The following is a 19,250-nucleotide window of genomic DNA, read 5'->3' as shown; positions in this document are numbered from 1 at the left end:
AAATGGTCCACTGCAGTGGTTAAGCCCACCAAAGTTGCATTGCAGAAGCCTTTGAGCACAGGGATTAAGGTGACTCCACCACCAGCACATCTGTGCCCAGCACTCTAGGACTGTCCATGCTGTGCAAGTCCCACAGAACAGCTGGAGGAGGAGGAGGAGGAGGCCTTTCCTCTGGTGTCCTTGTGGCTCCCAAGGTTGTCAATTAGGTGCAGAGCTCTGCAAGGTGCAGAGGGAATTAAACTCCCCAGTGTACACAATGAAGCTCATGAAAAGCTATCCCTATAATTAGCTGTGTACACAGTGAACACAGTCACTGGGGACACTGCTCTTACTCCCAGGCTTGTTTGCAGAACCAGAGCTTCATTCATGTCCTGGGTTTTTTCCCTCCAGCACTGAGGAAGAGTCACGTCGCTGTGCCCAATTCTTGCAGCTGTTGTGCTCACACAGGGCCAAGACATGTACCTCAGACACCTGTGCAGTAGGCCAGTCCCCCCACACTGTTTGGTCTGGACCACAGACACGCATGACACTGGAAACATCTACAATGCCAGGACTCCTCGCAGATGTCTCTGCAGCAGATCTTCCCTCTTTACCATACTGCAGAGGAAGGAATATAACCCTTCCCAGAGAGGAACAAGCTATAGCCATAAAAAGCAGCAGTTTTCCAACTGAGAGAAAGCGAGCAGGATTCTTGGCAGGAGACACAGCCCTGCACGTTCTAGGACTAGTATAAAACCAGGAATTCAAAATCATCTGTATTGGGTCTGGCTGAGCTGTAGTTCATTTCCCCATGGTAGCCCTCAGTGCTTTGCTCTGCATTGGCAGCTAGAAGGGTGTTGATAACACACCGGTGTTTTGGCTACTGCTGAGCACAGCACTAACACCGTAACATTCCTTCCTTAGTTGAGGGCAAGACCCTGGGAGGCGACCCAAGTAGGCCAGCTGACCCAAACTGACCAAAGGGATATTCCATACCATGTGATGTCAGCTCAGATATAAAAGCTAAGGCACAGAGTAGGAGGGTGGGCATTCATTGTCTAATGGCTGCCTACTGAGAAACCATCACACATACTGAAGTTCTGCTTCTCAGGAGTGGCCGACCATCACTGCTCATGGGAAGCAGAGAATAAACCCTGCTATCTTTCGCTTCTGTGCGAGCAAGCTTCACTTTGCTTTTTGCTTTAAGTAAACTGTCTTAACCCATGAGTTGTTTCCTTTTTTCCACCTTACTCTCTCCCCTGTCCCTCTGGAAGGGGAGTGATAGAGAGGCTGAGCGGGCACCTGGTGTCCAGCCAAGGTCAACCTGGTTGGTTGCTAAGCCTAAGTTTAACTCAGAGAAAGTAGATTTTTTAAGCTTACTCAGAAATACAGAGACTTCATCCTCAAGTGAAAGACAAGAGGAGTGAGAAACAACATATTTGAGTAAAAATTCAGGCTTTCTGCTTTATTTAGTAAAATAAATGGAAAAGTTCATGTGACATCATGCAACCAATCCATTTGTAGTGTCGGGAAAGGCTGACAGTGGATCCCAGCATATCACCAAAAGCCAAGAGAATGAGGGAAACAGATCCCTGGGAACTACTAGCTTTACCTCTGATATTACCATTTTGCTACGCCACTCTTTGTTCCAAAAGAGTGGCATGGAAGGACATATTGTAAGACAATACCAAAGGTACTGGAGTACTGAAAAGAAGTGAACTGGAGCCAATGAATGAGAAGAGATAAGAGATTTCTGGAGAGGATAGACAGCATATATATACATAGAATGGTGATGGGAATACATGACCAACTCGGTTCAGAAATTGTCGAGCTGCAGGGTGAAGTGAACCCTTAATACACCAGAATAAGATGATTCTGGGCACAGTCATCCTGTTGGCTGAGAAAGAATCAGAGTTCCTCATTGAGGGGCTTCTCAGATTCGTCTTCTTTCTAAAACACATTAGAGGCATGGAATCAGTTTTGATGTTACTCGGTTTCTTAGCATAGTGATAAAAGGAAAATAACTCAAATGCCTCCCTCTGCTGTCTGTGCCACTGCCCTGCCTATCTCATTTCCACTTTACAACACAAAACCTCTGTGCTATAGGAAGATGAATTTTAACAGAGAAAATTCTTAACACTGAATGAACATGGAGATTAAATTGCCCCTTTCCCAGTAGAGACCTCTACTAGAGTCCTAAGCCCCCATCTGTATACTCTGTTCTGTAGCCTTCCAGATAGATTTCATTCCTATCCATGCCATTGTTTCTCTCACCCACTCTCATATGCGGCCATTCACCATCCCATTCTCAGCATTCAAAGGCACCCTTCACTTTGTCTCCCCAGCTGCTTTTCCTATATGATAGATGCTTCACAGAGACCTTCAGAGGTCAGTGAAATCTTCTTGTTGTAGATGAAGAAAGAGGCTCTGCAAAGATATCCATCTCTGTTCTGCCCTAGATCTAATGCTTTACTCATATTCAGGTGCAAATGTATGTGGAAGAGAAGGTGGCAGGGATGGGAAGGAGTTCAAGAAACCGAAGTCATCTTCTTCAAGACCCTTGTGAACAACAGCATCATCCTACAAGATGCCGATTTCCCATATAGGACCCACCTTCTTCATTCTTTGTATGAAACGATTACAGAAGTCCTGCACACGCTCAATGGAGATTTCATCCACAGTCATCACATCATGCTCATCATCTGGGGTGTGGAATACAGCCAGAGCTGGCAGCTGCGACTTCTTCAGCTGGAAGTATGACACTACTGGTTCATTGCTCTTCAAATTGCTGTCTAACAGGATAAAGAGAATCTGTGATGGAAACAGGAAAGGAAATGTGAGAAAAACAAAAGATGAGAGAGAGAACAGATCCCCAAACAGTGATCATATGAAGATTAACAGTGATTTTTTTATAAAAGAGTTTGAGAAAACTGTCTCTGTTAGAGCAACACTTTCCTCTGCCACAATCTAGCAGCTCCATGCAGTGCGTTTTTCTGTATTTTATCAAGTCCAGACTTACACTACCAACCAAAATGTCTTCTTTCACCTTCTTTAAAAATATATCTGCAGTATGACAGGAAGGCAGTCTCCACTTCTATTCTCTTAATAGATAAGGAAACAAGATGTCCTATCTTAGCAGCACATATCAAAGAAGTTGACTCTTCTACTTGCATGTTATTTGCATAAGATGCTCACAGACATGCAAGACCAAGAGCGGCAGAAAATGTTTTGGTGTGTGAAGAATCAAACTCAATTGCAAGAACCTGGGAGTGAAGTACAGGACAGCAAGGATAAGAAGATGAAAGCACCAAACACAAAAAATGTATTTAAGTTAGCTGCAGTGAACATAAATGAAGATGCAATCATTTGGGAAACAGAAGTTGCTGTCAAGACACCAACTTCCATACAGCCCAACTCAGTGAAGGGTTGTTCAGACCTGGGGAGAGAAGCCCAATAATGAATAAGACAGGATGAGAATGACCTATAGTTTTCTGTGCTCCCAGATAGTCTTGGAGAACAAGATCAAGCCAAGGATTAGGATTATTCTGGGATGATTCAACAGTACAAATTTATCATAATTGGTGATCAACTCCATGATTTCAGTTTAAAAGCTAAGTTTCAGCCTAGATTGTAGAGGTGCAGTAGGAATTAGCATAAACTTAAAATTCTAGAATCTGAAATATTACCAATAAAATATACAGCTATCTCAAAAATCTTTGCTAAATTATCTATTAATGCTAAATACAAAAATTATGTATAAATTTTATAAAAGAAAATAAATACATCAATGAAACAATTTAATCAGTGACCTCATTAAATAGCATCCCTCAGCAGTTGAGATCCAAGTCAATGAAATAAACACCCAGCTAGCATGTGTCATTTTATCTCCTTTTTTTCCTGTGCAGTCTGTTTGGCTAGCATATTCAATGTACTTTTGGACAAAGCTATGACTTAATTGACACAAGAAAAAAGAAGAGTTTAATAAAAGAAAAGAATTGTAATGTGAAGATGATGTGCCTAATTCCCAGGCTGTGACTCATGTTTTTCTATCATTTCAATGAAGAACACTCAAGTTAGTTCAAAACTTGCTGTCTTCTCTAAAAATAAACTTGGTAAATCTCCAGTTCTATATTTTATTAAATTTATGTTCTACAAAAAAAAGGAAATAAATCTGGAAACTTTCCTAGGGAACAGCCTATGGAAAGGAAGGATAGTTAGGATGCTGTGTGGTTTAACTGCAGTTATACAGAGAGATACAGAAACAGGAACAATACTTGCACTGGATATGTGATATTTACCACTTGCAATTTCTCTTTCAAAAGCCAAGTGTGCCCCAAGGGAAACAAGTTAGTGAACAGACAGGTTGTGGGGAACTCCTCTCAGAGTGTTTAATTCATCTTTCTTGTAGGATAAAACACCAAGCTAAAGAATGGTCACAAATTTGAAGTTCGCAGGTCTAAGGACCTAAGCTAAGTGGCTTTCAGATGGAACAGCCATACTTAATGTTTTAGAGCTCTCCTTCCAACCAGCAAGCTGGAAACAGAAGCCATTGCTGGAGAGGAAGCATTTTCAGGGGGTTGATACAGGAAATGGTACCACATTTTCAGCAGTTCATTTACAAACTTTTGGTTTTCTCTATGAAAGATTCCCCAGACAACCGTATCTTTTCAGTCAAATGTTAAACAGGAGGTTAGCATTTAGAATATTTAGGTTCATAAATGGTGCCATTTTCTATACAAAACCTCCTTCACCTTTAAAACAGATGAATAACATTTTAAAATGGCAATATAAATAAATGTTAGTCAATATTCTTCACTTTATCAAGCTTCCAGTCTTTGTTAAAGACCCCAAAAACTAAAAAGCTGTACACATTTTATCCATGAATACAAAAAATAGAGTAAGAATAAAAGAATAAAAAGGTTGGGGTTTAGAATTTCAAATACCTTCTTCCTTACAGAAGCAAATGGAAACACACAAACTGAGGAATTTATTTTATTCCGAGATTCCCATCCAGCTCTATTCATAAAGAATAAATGCAGTGATCATGGAAAATTATAATGACCATGAGGCAAGATTCATATTGCCCAACCTCTGCCATCCAGATCTTAACCTTGTCTCAGTCAGCCATTTAGGTAACCTCTACAATAAAGTGACAAGCACTTTATTCCACCTATTTTGGAAGGGAAGATATGGCTGTCCTTCTCAATCAGTGCTGAAAGGAGCCTAAAACCTTTGCTCAGACAACTCACCAAAGCTATAATTCATCAAAACAAAAATACCACTTATAGTTGCAACTCTTTTATCATTGCTAGAAACCAGTTAGTTCCATCCCAAACAGAAAGTTCACTTTCCATTTCATACTCTCCTGTATAATAATTGGTTGAGTTTTTTTTCATTCTGAAATTATTTCCATGAAATTGTTTCATTTTGTGGTAAACTTCTTGCCTTATTTCAGAGGTCTGCTGCTACAGGCAGTGATGGATATCCTTCATGGATGACGAACTCCTGACACAAACTCTCTACTCCACACATGATATTATCTTTGCACTGTCACCTCCGATAAGCTCTCTTTCAGAAAATTTGTACACTGATGCTGTTTTGGTGTGTTGACAACTTGATTCCTAGCCCAGTGCTTTTAGAACATCAAGTTCCTAGTAAATACTAAGATATGGAATGATGTTATTGCCCAAGGAATTAAAGTTAATTGAAAACCAATCTAACACTGCTTAGTTTTTTCTAACAAAGATAAACAGGAAGGATGAGCAAGCCTCATATCCAGTGTTTGACTTTGAACTTCAGAGAACTGCAGTCGTCATTCTTGGAGAAGACTGTATAAGCAAAAAGATCAATTCTGAAGTTTGAATAATGTCTTACATAGCTTACAAACTGCATCAAAGCAAAACTAAAACATCGGTCTTGAATAAAAAAAAAAGTGTAGAAACAACTTTACTGTAGATATCTTAAGTGACATAGAAAATCCATATTTACAGGCTCCTCTGTTTATTGCTAAAAGAGGCATCTCTAAATATTATCTCTCTCAGTTCTGGAGACAGTAATGTCTGATAAGAAAAATAAAAAGTGCATGGATGACTGTCTGCAAGAGAAAGGGCATCACCTTTTCATTTCCATGGAAGAAGTCCTGAAGGACACTCAGGAGTTTCTCAGAACCCATTTCTAAATGGACCAACATACAAATTAAAAGGGACTTTGCAAACATCTCTACCCAAAACATTTTCACATCGGAAACCAATTGCATCAGTTGCAGCAAAAGCTGCTTTTGTTATTCCCAACATCACCCTATTGAAACTTCTGCCAATACCCATGAGATACATCAGCTGTAATTATCATGCTATACTCTGATCCTGTAGCAAGAAAACTGAAAATTATTATGCTAGTTTGGCCCAGCAGTGCAAACCCTGACATTTTCTTTCCAGTAGAAAACCTGGACTCTTGGCAGTACTTTCTTAAAATAGCATGTATTTGATTGCAGTGGGATCCGTCCAAGAAGGCTGGTGGATTCACTCCTGCAGCTGCAGTGCTCTGAACTCTGTTCACTGTTATCCACTCACAATTGTTTCTCAAAGTCTGCTAGAAAACTACCATATTTCTTCTTATTGTTGTCAGCTTATGCTGGCTTAGCATCATCTACCATTTGCTTTTTCCTCTCCAGCATTTTACAGCATCCAGGTTCCACAATAAAATCTAGAGGAATCTAGACTGCCTTCAGGCCCTCACTGCTGCTCAGGGTGAAGTTCAGGTTGTTTTCAAATAACAGTCCTCACCATACAGCTTCATGGATCGTCCAGCTGAAAATCTCAGCTTCCTCTCAGGCAAGAATGAGAAGATCATAAACCAGAGATGAAAGGAAGACCATAATCCAGGAACTGGCAAGTGAATCACCATTACTGGTTGGACTTGATGATCTTAAGAGTCTTTTCCAACCAAAATGATTCCATGATTCCCTGATTTTCTTCACTATTTGGGGTCAGCCACTCAGCAGCAGCAGTAGTTCCTCTTCACCTCTCCATCAATCCAAGCAACAAGTTTCTCTTTTCCCTCCCACTAGTGATAATAATGACAAGGAGTATTCTTCCATCAGATGGCAACAGAGATGTGTGATGGGATAGGTACCCCTTCTCCTGCTTGGGAACCCTCTCAAGGCTCTGTTTGTGTTTTGCACTGGCCTGTAGAGAAATTGCAACACAGACCAAGCGTTCCCACTCTGTTCTGGCACTCTGGCTGTAAAGCACTATACAGTGGTACATGCTCACAGGCAGCCTGAACACCTCTCCACTCCACAGCAATGATTCCTTGCTCAAACTACTGACAGCACTAACCCTGCAGCACAAGCAAGCCTTCCACCACTGTCCCACAGGATATGAATCATTCACTGGTAATCTCTAATAAAATTCAAGTCAATAATCTTGCATTAATTCTCAGACAATCTGCAAGCCACAAAAAGGCAAACTCTACTCAATTCTTTACTTGTTTTGAAGTAAACCTCAGTTAACTTGGTAGTCCTGACAACAGACAACTCCATTTAGGAAAATTAGCTAGCAGAGATTATCATGGTATTATGCAGTGGCTGCTTCTGACACACAAACTAATTCATGTCTTTCTACATAACAGAACAATGGAGACAAACCTAAATGGGCATATGACCCTGCTTACTCCTTGCTGTCCAGATCTGAAAGCCAAACAGAGGGATCATAGCTCTCTTGCTGTTTTCTAAGAGGGCAGTTCAAAACACGGTTTACTCCTCAGAGTGCCATTCCTTCGGGAAAAACAACTTATTTTCATCTCTGTGTCCTGCAGTAACACTGCAGTAAAGCAGAAATAATTAGTCAAATTCCCACATCTTTATTCTTTATATTTTACTCGGGCAAACTTCTAGACTGATTTGGTGGGAAACTCGCCTGCACGAATAAAAAAAAGTTAGATTTGGCTTGCTGAAAATTCATAAACTATCTGGACTTCAGTACAACATTTTATCCAATGTTTTGTGAAGTATTTCTAGGAAAATTATTCCCCTTTTCTCAGATCTAGGCATATCACAAAAACTAGATGCAGCTGCATCAGCAAAGGATAGCAGTGCTAAACAGCAATTTGTTAGAAGACTTAGCTGCTTGGGGGAGACCTGTATCAGACTGTTGCTCATGAAGGACAGTGACAATAGTATTAATATAACAAAAATCTCACATGAGATGAATAGAATTTTTCAGATAAATGAGGGGGTTTTTATCACTACATTCTCACCAAAGCAAAACCCTTCTAAAGGGACCTTTTGACTCTGATGCAAAGTTTCTGCCTAGTCTCTTGCCAATGGGTAGGGAAGATGGCAAGGTCCAAAGTAGTCCTGCCATAGACATGTCTCAAGACTTTTGGGAGTGCACGGTCCTGAGATGGCCCCAGAATTTGAAGGTGAGGATATACTTGATTTCTAATCTGCCCATTTAGTGCCAAAAAAAGAGGCATGCAGATGTTCTAGTTATCAAACCCCAACTCTTTCCAGCTCCACGCTTCTCAGAGGAAGATCTCTGCCTGCCTGTCAGCTCAGTTGGCCTCACTGCTGTGATCTTCTGCCCACTTCCATCTTCCCCAAATGCCTTCTTGTTGCTCCAAATTCTCCTTTGCTTGCCGGTTCATTCCTCTGTTCCCCAGACACAAATTCCTCCGTAATCCAGCTGCTTGGCAGAGAATCAGCCATGGGTTGATTTACTATTCGGGGAGCTCTGTATACAAGGGATGGGAACTAGGCAAAATTTCTCTCAAACATCCCATCTATCTCATCGCCTTAGTGTGCAAAATTCAAGAAACCCACTTCCAACTCCTTTAAAATAGCCATTTCAACAGGATCCAACCAGAAGTCTAAGGGTTAAGAAGCACTGACATTATTTGCTATCTGGTCACTTACATAAGGCTCCTTGGCATCTTGTGTGCTGTATATACAAATTAACCTCTCACATCAGTGGAATGCAACCGTCGCCAGACTGAAGTAGAGCAGCTGTTTGTCATCATCCAGTACAAGGGAACAAAACTGGACCAGAAGCAATGAAATACACAATGTTCCACCAAGAGAGAAGAGGAGCAAGATAGAGAGGATATTTTCCCCACAAGGAGGTAAACTGGCAAAAGGTGAACAGAACCGACTCCTCCACTTAATTACCCAAATAATCTTCTTTTCCTGCTACTTGATCTTTGCTCTCACAATGTACAGAGGAGATTATGCCCTCCCCATTCATGGCAGAAATTACTGTATTTTTTTTCTCCCTAAGAACTCCTCTTTGTCTCTGTTTGGACTCACCTTTCCCTTGAAGAGCTCTGCTGCCGCCCGAAACTTGCGCATTCGCTCAGGGTGCTTTGGGGACATCTTGTCTGTGATCAGGAGGAGGTTAAACTGGAGCGAACTCTGCATCACACCTATTGATGTCTGCCCATCACAGAGAGAAGAACACATACAGACAAGGAGGTTGAGAACATTCAATTTGTATTGGATGCAGTGTCAGAGGGACATCAGTCCTCCTGACTTGGCTGAGGTTTCTTTGCAAATCAACATCACAAGCAGGACAGGTTTCTTCAAAGCAGGAGGGTTCCACTCTGGGTTCTTTGTGGAAGCACTTAATCCCCTGATTTTGCTTATTCCTAAAATGAGTATCTGAAGACCACAAGGGTTCACCACTGTCCTCAAGTTAGTGATTAGGTAGGGGGACCGCCTATATAAAGCAAGCTAAAGACTAGAGCAAGGATGTGGAGAGTAAAGGCCAGCAAACAGTGAATATAAGGGTGTTCTAAATCCCTGAGGTCCAGCATCCAGCTGAAACGGAAGCAAGAAAGTGGGAAGGATTTGTTGTGTCAAGGTTGGTGTCTCCCCTTACTTCCTTTCTTTAGTGTTAGTCTGTGCATGGGATGAGAATGAGTCCAGAGTTTCAGCAACCCCAGGGCCTGGGCACTCCAGAGTGCTGAGGGTTAAAATTGCCTTGGCAGTCCCACAGTGAGAGAAGACCTGGAGCCAGCTCTCTCTCGCTCCAGGCAAGGGCCAAGCAGGCAATCAATACACACTGGCCCTCTGTGAGGAGGCAGGGCTGGCATTGCCCAAGAAGCCACCGCACCATCTCGATGAACTCACTCACTCGTCATCTCACTTCTCCTTCCATCTGCTTCCTGCAGCCCTGCAGCCTCTCCCTCAAATTAAACACTAACGGGGCCAGACCTGATGCCTCCCCCGTGCCACCAAAACCACAGAGGCACAGACTGTACAGCTCCCGGCCAGCAGGAGCAGAAAGTTTCCACAGGCTCCAGGAGTAACAAGGAAGGGGTCAGGGAGTGCATGCTGGCAAAGGCAGTGCACTACAGAGCATCTAGTTTTTGGCAGACGAGATTCTGCTGTTAGCCTAATGTTTATCAGTCATTTTGTATTCCTTCACTCCTCTGCTGGTGCACAGCTGAGGTAGGGGAGAGTAAAAGGGATGCAAAATAAGGCTGGAGAACATTAGGGAACCTCATGGGAGAGGATGAGGGGGAAGGTGAGGGTGAAGTCAGACAGCACCAAGGGCCATGACAAGGCTGGGCTGACAGTGGACAGGGCTAGAGCAGCAGGTCCTCCCGCAGCTCCACACAAAGGTGTGCTTGTCCACACAACTTTGTGCAAGAGCAATTAGCAGAGCTCATCAACATGGTCAGGTCATATCTGACTCTCCTGGTAAGCCCACAGGGTAAGCATTGCCTAATAATGCCTCAAATATGGAAGAGAAACAGTAAGGGCCCCAGAATGGGGAGTGAAACTCTTGGCAGCACTCGGTGCAATCCATGTGACCCCATCCTCTGCTGACCGGCAGCATTCTTGGATGCAAACAACATATGCACTGGGAAAAAATATTTACAAAAACCCAGGCTACCTTAGGGGAGCTAGGAGGGCTTTGGGCCAGAGACTGCAGGAGGCACTGTTAATTGCAGCACCTTGATAGCACTCCAGAGTGTCTGGAGAAAAACCTAACAACTTGTGCACTGACAGTCAGGGTGGAGGGGACCAGCTGAACAGCTCATGACTTCTCGGTCAGGGACATAGCCTGGGTGCCAAACAGGACACCATGCAGTGAGAACCCAAAGCATCAGCAGAAACACATGAAGAAAGACTTATGATCTAATGAATTACAAACGGATGCAACGGAGGTTCCAAAGGTTAAGAAGGTCTGGGCAATTTTAGAGCTATCAAGAACATCCCCACCAACATGACCTGGGTGCTCTCAAAGGGCTGTGAGGAGAGTGGGGCAGGATATAGCAGTCCCCAGAAACATTCTGTTATTTTAAAATGCATTTTTCACATCGCTTATGAAGATGAGAAAGCAAATCCACTTCTTTGGGAGGTGTTTTTTGGGGTTTTGTTTTGTTTTGTTTTTGTTTTGGGTTTTATTATTAAAGAAAAAAAGACAAACTTCAACAGTATTTCATTGTGGAAACAAAAATTTTACCTTTTCAAAGAAAAAAGCTCTCCTACTTGCAGGCTGTGACTGAAATGCATATTGTATCAGTTCTCTTAGATGATCCTTGGGATCAACTTGAAAAGGTATAGCTCTGAAACAGGTTGGGCCATTCTCCTTTGATTAAAATGAGCCTAGTCAGCACTGTTGTAGCTATCCAGAAGGCCACAAAATACCCCATCAGCAATGATAAATTCTCAGCCTTGCAGCCACTGGGGCTTCTAAGACCTATTGACTCCACAGCAGTTAGCCCCCTGAACTGCTGAGATTTCAGAGAAGCCTAAATCCTTGGTCACCCTCTACAGCAGGGAGGACCACTGTGACCCTGCCAGTGGCAGTCAGATGGGTGAGCTAGAGAAGATGGCCAACATGGAAGCATCCTAAGCCTGATTTTGTGTGTGTGTGTGTGAGTGTGTGTGAGTGTGTGTTTGTGTGTGTATGTGTGTGTGTGTGTGTTGCAGGTGTGGGGTGTTGTTGTTGTTGTTGTTGTTGTTGTTGAACAGATGAATTCTGGAGTAAGGGATGGAGGGGATGTGAAAAATTTTGCTTGGGAAGATTCCAACCTGCTCTTGAATATGCAGTCAAATATCTAGGCTTACATCAAACCCTGTCCAGTGAGTGAGGAAGAAAAGCCTACCTTCTGGGAGTGGGTCATTTGAGTTTCCATGTTTCTCAAGGCTTCTAAGCCAAAGAGAGGAGATTCTGGTTGAGGTGAGTCTGCAGGCATGGCACAACATGGCAAATGTCCATGTGAGGAAGCAGCACTGCCTGCAGGAGTGGTAAGGAATGGAGCCCTCTGCTCATCAACATCCCAAATTTACTGGAAGGCTAAAGGAACTGCCATGACTCCCTTCCTTTCCCACCCCACCCACACACTCCAGCAAAGCATCTGCTTCCAGGCCACGTATGGAGAAGCTGCACGGCTCCCTCAACCCCATCCACCCTTACACACATCTGGGTATGCAAATTCTTGGGCCCAGGGACATCCATGAGAAAGCCAAGTGCAAGGGTGAGGGCTGCAGGGAGCTGCTAATTACCACAGGGTTGTACTCTGTCACCAGGCGGAGGTCATTCATCCGAACGAAACGAGTCATCTTCTCAGTATCAACATCTTTGTTGTTCATATCCAGATCCCTCCGGTCATTGTCTACCTGAAGACATGTAAAGACACCTACAGTCACAGCTGTCCTCTCATCTCAGCGCCCCCTCCAGAGGCACTGATGGCACTCACTCACAGACGCACCCACCCTCTGGGACACTGCCATCCTCTCTCCATTACAACATAATTCCCACCTCTCCCCACCACCACTTCTGGAGGTCTAGAACCTACAGAGGCCAGCCTGCACTTTAAGATATTCCATCCTTTTTCAGTGTCCCATGTACAAGGCAAACTCATCACTTAGGACTCCAGCCATCCCTACATTATCACCTTCTGCTGCACTGGAGAGAGGGAGGATTAGCTGACAAAGTATTCTAGGCACTGTGGAAAGAGTTCATTAAATAGCCTAGCTCCTCACATAGATTTTGGCTTTACATCCCTTTTAAAAAGTCTTTGTCTGCTTAGTCTGTTTCTTCTACAAGTAATAAACATTGGCATGGACCTGTATGGAATTCCTGGAAACATTGTGCAAGTAAGAAATCTCTCCAATAAAAAGAGGATTTTTCTTCCAGCACAGCAGGAAAAAAAATAAAAAAAATCAAGTCCAGCATGTCTTAGCTTTAGAGGAAAATCCATCCTGCCGCATATCTTTCCACACTCCTTTATCCCAAAACGATGTGATTTTATTGAGGTTTTCATGACCTGGTAAACACAAAAGAAGCAGGTAACCATTGAATGATAGCTAAACCATACGAGTTTAGGGGCAGAGTTCCTGTGCAGTACCAGCACAGGAAGTGACTGAGTTAAGCCATGGGGACACTGGGCCCTGGCATGAAATAGGACTAAAGTTTGGGATTTGATGGCCATTGATACACATGTTGGATGAGGTTCTTGGGGCTAAGGAGAGACCCATATGCACACTCCAGATTTTATTCCCCACATCTGTACAACGTCTGAAAGTGTTTGTGTTAGTTTTTCCTGTGGGGTGCAGACATTTAAAGTCATTTTTGCTGTTCTGTGGTCACTGGCAAGGTCTTTTATATCAATCACCCGCCCTGTATGACAACTCAGGCTGGTGCTTTTCAGACTGTGTGGCCCAATAGCTCTCAGATTTTCCTTCTGCATAACATGAAGCAGTAGTTCTGCTCAAGTAAGTAAGATCAGGACAGTGCAACACCTGGGCAGGTGACATCAGACAGGCCTTGGGAACCAATCTAAAGCACCCTGGACTCTACAGAAAGTCTTCTCTTGACTTTCACGGGCTTCTGAAAACACCTGATTTCCATTTTGGGATAATAACATTTTGAATCTGCACCCAACATTTATGTTCTTAAGAAAATAAGGATGGAAAATAGCCTGCATCTAATAGTTGAAGCTGTAGTCAAAATGTCTTTATCACTCCATATAATTACGTTGTTAGCATCTGTTAATTATGTTCTTTTTAGGTCCATCAGGCCAGATTCCTCACTAGAATAAATCAGTTTCCTTACGCTATATGCAGAGAAGCTTCACCAGTTGACAGCAGTCCCTCCTACTACTGTAATTATGACTTAAACTTCTAAGCATTACAAGTGTTTCATACTCCGCAAAAAGCAAAGAAAAAATTAATTTACACCTCTGATTCACTTCTATCCTGGTCATGCATCTTTGTATTGTTCAAATGAGTATTTGATTCCAAGTTCCTGTATCCGTTCTTTTAAAATTCCTTTTTATCTCTGACCGCTAACTCCTACACATTATCCAGCACAAGATGAAATGAAAAATAATGTGTCTGATAATTTAAGAAAAATTGACAATCAGACAAGTGAATTGTCTACCACATTTAAACCTGACTAGTGTATTATTTTCCTGGCTGTTTTTTTTTTCTATTAAACAAGAGTTCAGTCACAAAAACTGGATTCCAAACAAAGAATATTCAATATAATTAAATTCCAAGAATCCAAACACTTTCTTTTATCAAACACTCTTCCAATGCAGTCATCCTCACTATCTGCCACAGCACGAAAACAAAGGATGTTTTCAGTACTTTTGGAAGAAAACCACCATGACTAAAAACCAAAACTGAAAAGGGTGTTCCTTAGAAATTGCAACATCTACACACAGTAAATAAATGGTTAAATAAAAGGACCTGCCTACCTATTGCTCACTCTTAGATCATTCTTTCTGAATTATTTGGATAATGCCAGTGGTAAACACAGTGCAGGAAATGATGAGAAAGAACAGAGAACAAACTGTCTTTGTCCAATCTTTGTACAACCTAGATCTAGAACTTGGCCAAGCTGACATATTTAGTTTCCCTATAACATGTAGTGTGTCCCCATTTCTCCTCACCCGATGCACTTAGAGCTCTGGTGACACAACACTTCACTGGCTCTTAGGACTTCTTGTGCTACCTGGGGCCCCCTTGCTCTTCAGATATACCTACCTCTCCTCAAGAGCCATGCCTGTGTGAAAAGGGGCAACACAAGGAAATTGATATAACCAGTAGAACATTTGCTCTTAGCTTTTCTTGGTATTCTTGAAGCAAGTACGTGGCCATTTCCAGTATCGTCTCCTTAAATTTCAGCAAACATAGCTACAGTGAAGCACCAGCACATACAGTGGGGTCAACAAAAATTTGATCTTGCACAGTCTCCATACCTAAGAAACTCTATAGTAACATTTCTAATGGGTCCATGACCAAAGCTCATTTAGGGAATAAGTCTGCAAACCACAGTGCAGAAAAGAGCATTTGGGATTTCTTTTGGTGGCAGAGCATCTGTAACTGCAGAGACCCAGCTGGATCTGTTTTCAGTCATGATGGAAAAGTTTTGTATGCTAGGAGACAGCTTTGCCTGCCTGAAGTGACACTTGGCAAGATTTGATATCAAGCCTGCTGTGTTGATCCATTGTAACATGGGCTCTAGACACTTTTCATGTGTCTCAGGACCCTTTCCAAAACTACAGAAAGCCCATCCAAGTTAACGCCAAGCTCCAGGCAGGTCATGCAGAAACACAGACATTGCTCTTTGCAGAGCACTGGGTGCTGAACCAGATCCATAGGGCAAACACTTAAAAAGGCGAGTCTCATCAGATGTGATAAATGTTCCAGGTCTCAGTGACGGGCACTCTGCAAACCAAAAGCAAAAGCCCTCTTTGGGGCAGGAAGCTATACCGATGTGCTTTGAGGTGGGCAGACAGCCTGACTGCCAACGACAAGCCTTTTTTTGGCTTGCTCTAAGGAGAGGTGAGCAGCTTCAATGTTTTTTACCAGTACCTCCCAGAGATCTCCCTTCTGTGCCGTGACTGCGGGCACATTGAAAGTGCTTGTCCTAGAGCCCCTCTCACCCATGCCAACTCGAGGGAGCCCCAAAATCAGAGTGCTCACGCTGAGAAACAGTTTTTTGCCTGGCAGCGTGTTCCCCGGGAGCTGCTCGAGGTTGTGTGTGCCCCCCGCCCCACGCCACGCCGCAGTGCCCACGCACCCTGCGGAACAGCGTGACGGTGTTCGCCGAGACGCCGTAGTGGGACAGGACGGCGGGGTTGGTGCTGAGGCCGAAGGGCACCTCCGGGATCCGGCCGGCCGCCAGGCGAAACTGGGACGCTTCGGCGCTCTCCGGTTCCTGCGGAGGCAGAGGGAGGGCAGTGAAGGGCCGGGCGGTGACGGGCGGAGCCCCCGCGGGCACTCCCCGACCCCGCCGCCCGCCCGGGGCGGAGCGACAGCGACACCTGCCGGCCGCCGCGGGCACAACGGCCCCGAGCGGCCCCCGCGCGTCCTGCGGGGCCGGCGGGGTGCGGGGGTCACCGCACAGCCCCTGCCCCGCCGGCCCCCGACCTCACTCTGCCGGGGCCGTCAGCAGGCGGCGGTGCCAAGCGCCCCTTCCGTCCCAACCTACGGCCTGCAGTTAATTATGGCAGGATGTGCACCCTGCCCTGCACTCCTCCCAAACCTCGCTGCCCACGCTCACGGTGAACACACCAAGACAGTGAAGAGCCCTTAGGCTCTCAAAAGGAAGGGGACAAACCCAGAATCTGGATGTAGCACATTTAATTGTGTGTGTGTGTGTGTGTGTGTGTGTGTGTAAAATAAATATATAACCCCCACAATTTTTAAGCTAACCTTGATTCTAGAGTCAGGGGTTTACAATTTTTTGAACGCCTTGCATTATCAGTGTCCTGTCTCCTTTTAAAAAGATATCTTAAATCTATCCTTTCAAAAGTAGCTAATTCAGGCTAATTCAGCTTATATCAAAGGATAGAAATGTGCAATTTCTCAGCAATTTGAGGTCCATTCTCTTTCTTGCAGCGAGAGCATTAACTACAGCCCTAGCCTATATTAAAGCCTCCCTTGCTATTCCCCTTCGCGACTTTTCAGTGATGTATTTCTGTTACTGGATATAAATTCTGAAAACATGGTCTCTGCTTGGAAATTGGTTTGTTTTTCTTTTTAGTTTGAACTGTCAGCTCAGCTGTTTGCGAGCCCAGAGTGAATGGAAAACAAAATTCTTTGTTCATTCCAAAGAAAGTCATCTCTCGCGACCTGTTTTGGAAATGCCAGAACATCAACATTACTCTGGTAAGAGCACTAAAGCCTAGGGTGGGAATAATCTCCCAGAGTTTTGGAGCATTCCTGAGAAAGCTGGGGTTTAATCAGGCCAAGCATGGCCCTTTCTCGCAGACACGCAGGGTTTCTGGAGCAGTGTGCTGTTTTTCCACCATGGCATGCTGTTCCCAGTCAGGGAGGCCATGCTCATTATACGGGAAGCTTGCCGAGCCGCATACTGCAGTGAATTGAAAGGCTGCAGCAGAGAAATAATTTATGGCAAACACAGAACATGGACATTATTTGGATGAATATACCCTCAGGCAGAGGGCCAAGCCTTCATGGTACACATACGTCTTTATCTGCTGTTCATATCTACTGTTCAAATGCAGCCCTGTCGTGCTTCAGGCATTGAATGCAGCTGGCGGCTGCAGCCTCGTGCTCCTGGCAGCTGGGGCCATACGGCAGCAGCCTCCTGTCTGGCTCTGAAGAATGAAACCCTGCAGCGGGAGGGAGGTCACTGTGGAACAAGACAAAAGAAGCCATGTCCCTGCTGTAGCTCAGGAGGAGGCTCTGGGTACAGCCCTGCCACAAGCCCAGCCAGCTACCCTGGGGGAAGTAGGCGTCTCAGCACTTTCATTCTGTGTGTGTAGATTTCCTCGCTGGTTTGCACAGCTTTAGCGCTGCAAGAGCAACCCCCAAGAAGCTCCAAATGCCTGCAGGCACTGAACTCGAGGCTGGCGCTCTGTGATCAGTGCTTAAGGCCCCTGGGGCATAAGCCTCCAGCACTCACGCACTTGCTGCTTACAGTTGTGCTGGGATGTGAGATGTCAGTGCACTATTCCGAGGGCATGATGCCCTCCCTAGCTGCCCTCCAGCCCAGGCCTGTCCTCTGGCACAGGACAGAAATAGGAAGGTGCTTGCAGAAGTAGTTGTTTTTGAAAGCCTGAAGTCTTCTCTGACATGAGGCAGTGTGTGGGCAGCAGAAGAGCAGAGCTCAAAGAAAAGGCAGAAAAAGGTGCAATTTGAGGACCTTAAAAGTAATAAGTATCCTGTCAAAGAGGCCTCTGTTTTAGAGTGCTCTAACTCAATAAATATTTTTGTCTTATTTCCTGAGGAAAAATATGCATGCTCAGGGGGCAAGGGGCTTGTACCCATCATTCACCTTTGAATTCAATTGAATTTAGATAAAAAAAGAGACAGAGATCTCAAGGATATTCTGGGGAACGAAGCAGTGAGACAAAGACCATGCCTACACCCTCCCTAGGAGGAGGTTATAGCCTGAGCTCAAGCCATCTTGGACTTCAGAGGACCCTCACCAGTGCTGCTCCAAGACAGCTTCCTCAGCCCCATCACACAGGCAGTGCCTTACTCTGTCTTTGCTGACTACAGCAAAAAACTGACATTCCCACTCACCCCTCACTAACACTGTTTCTATGCTACCCACATTCTTGCTTTGTTTCCCCTGCAGCATTTCCCTTTCTCCTGCTCCAAGGCTCCTACAACCTCCTTCACCTTCCTCCCTTACTCCATCTCCCTTTCCACACAGAGACCATAATTCCTGTATTCCCTTTGTGACATGTCACCTAATCCCTCCACATGCCTGTCACAGCTCCAGCACCTTTCGGGACAATAGCTGCCTTTGGCAGGTGTTCACACCACATCCAGCCCCAGATTGTCATCAGTGTAGGGTAGGGATCACAACTGGCAGAGGGGAGGTGCTGTGAACACACCTGGAAGAATCCAATGACTGCCACCTCTGCACCACTGACAAAGGCTTCAGCATCTGCGATGTTGTTTAACAGGACAGGTTTCTCTGTGGTGCTGGCTGTGCCTGGAGAGGAAAGATCAGGGTTGGGCAGAGGGTACACAAAGAGCAGCTCAAAGAGGCTCCCCCAACATACACACAAGCATCCCAACCTTACAAACTCACCTGAACGCCTCTCCTGCAAGCTCAACACAATGTTTGTGCATACCTTGGATAAGGAAGACTCCTTGCAGCAGACCCAGTGTTTCCCTGAGCCTGGAAGAAAGCTCACTTACTGTGGGATGCAGAGTCAACATCTCCAGCACATCCAGATGGGGAGCATCTGGTAAGCAGGAAAACAAAGAGACACAGGAAGACAGACGTGCCCATGGTACCAGCTTGCCTTCTCCTCACCACGCCACCCGC

General features: G+C 44.5%; 1 protein-coding gene across 1 annotated transcript; it reads right to left on the bottom strand.

Moving 5' to 3' along the window:
- Positions 1 to 1,417: 1,417 nt before the first annotated feature.
- Positions 1,418 to 19,214, bottom strand: ERP27 (endoplasmic reticulum protein 27). The gene is made up of 7 exons (XM_032688762.1): positions 19,121 to 19,214; positions 18,811 to 18,911; positions 16,020 to 16,157; positions 12,494 to 12,607; positions 9,284 to 9,409; positions 2,593 to 2,790; positions 1,418 to 1,929 (listed from the first exon to the last, which is right to left on the bottom strand). The coding sequence occupies exons 1-7, from the start codon at positions 19,212 to 19,214 to the stop codon at positions 1,888 to 1,890; spliced, it is 813 nt and encodes a 270-aa protein (XP_032544653.1). The 3' UTR covers positions 1,418 to 1,887.
- Positions 19,215 to 19,250: the final 36 nt, after the last annotated feature.

The sequence above is a fragment of the Chiroxiphia lanceolata genome, chromosome 5, assembly GCF_009829145.1.
Source record: "Chiroxiphia lanceolata isolate bChiLan1 chromosome 5, bChiLan1.pri, whole genome shotgun sequence".
NCBI classification, from domain to species: domain Eukaryota; kingdom Metazoa; phylum Chordata; class Aves; order Passeriformes; family Pipridae; genus Chiroxiphia; species Chiroxiphia lanceolata.
The sequence above is the reverse complement of the archived record's forward strand: the minus strand, read 5'-3'. Positions and strand labels throughout refer to the sequence as shown.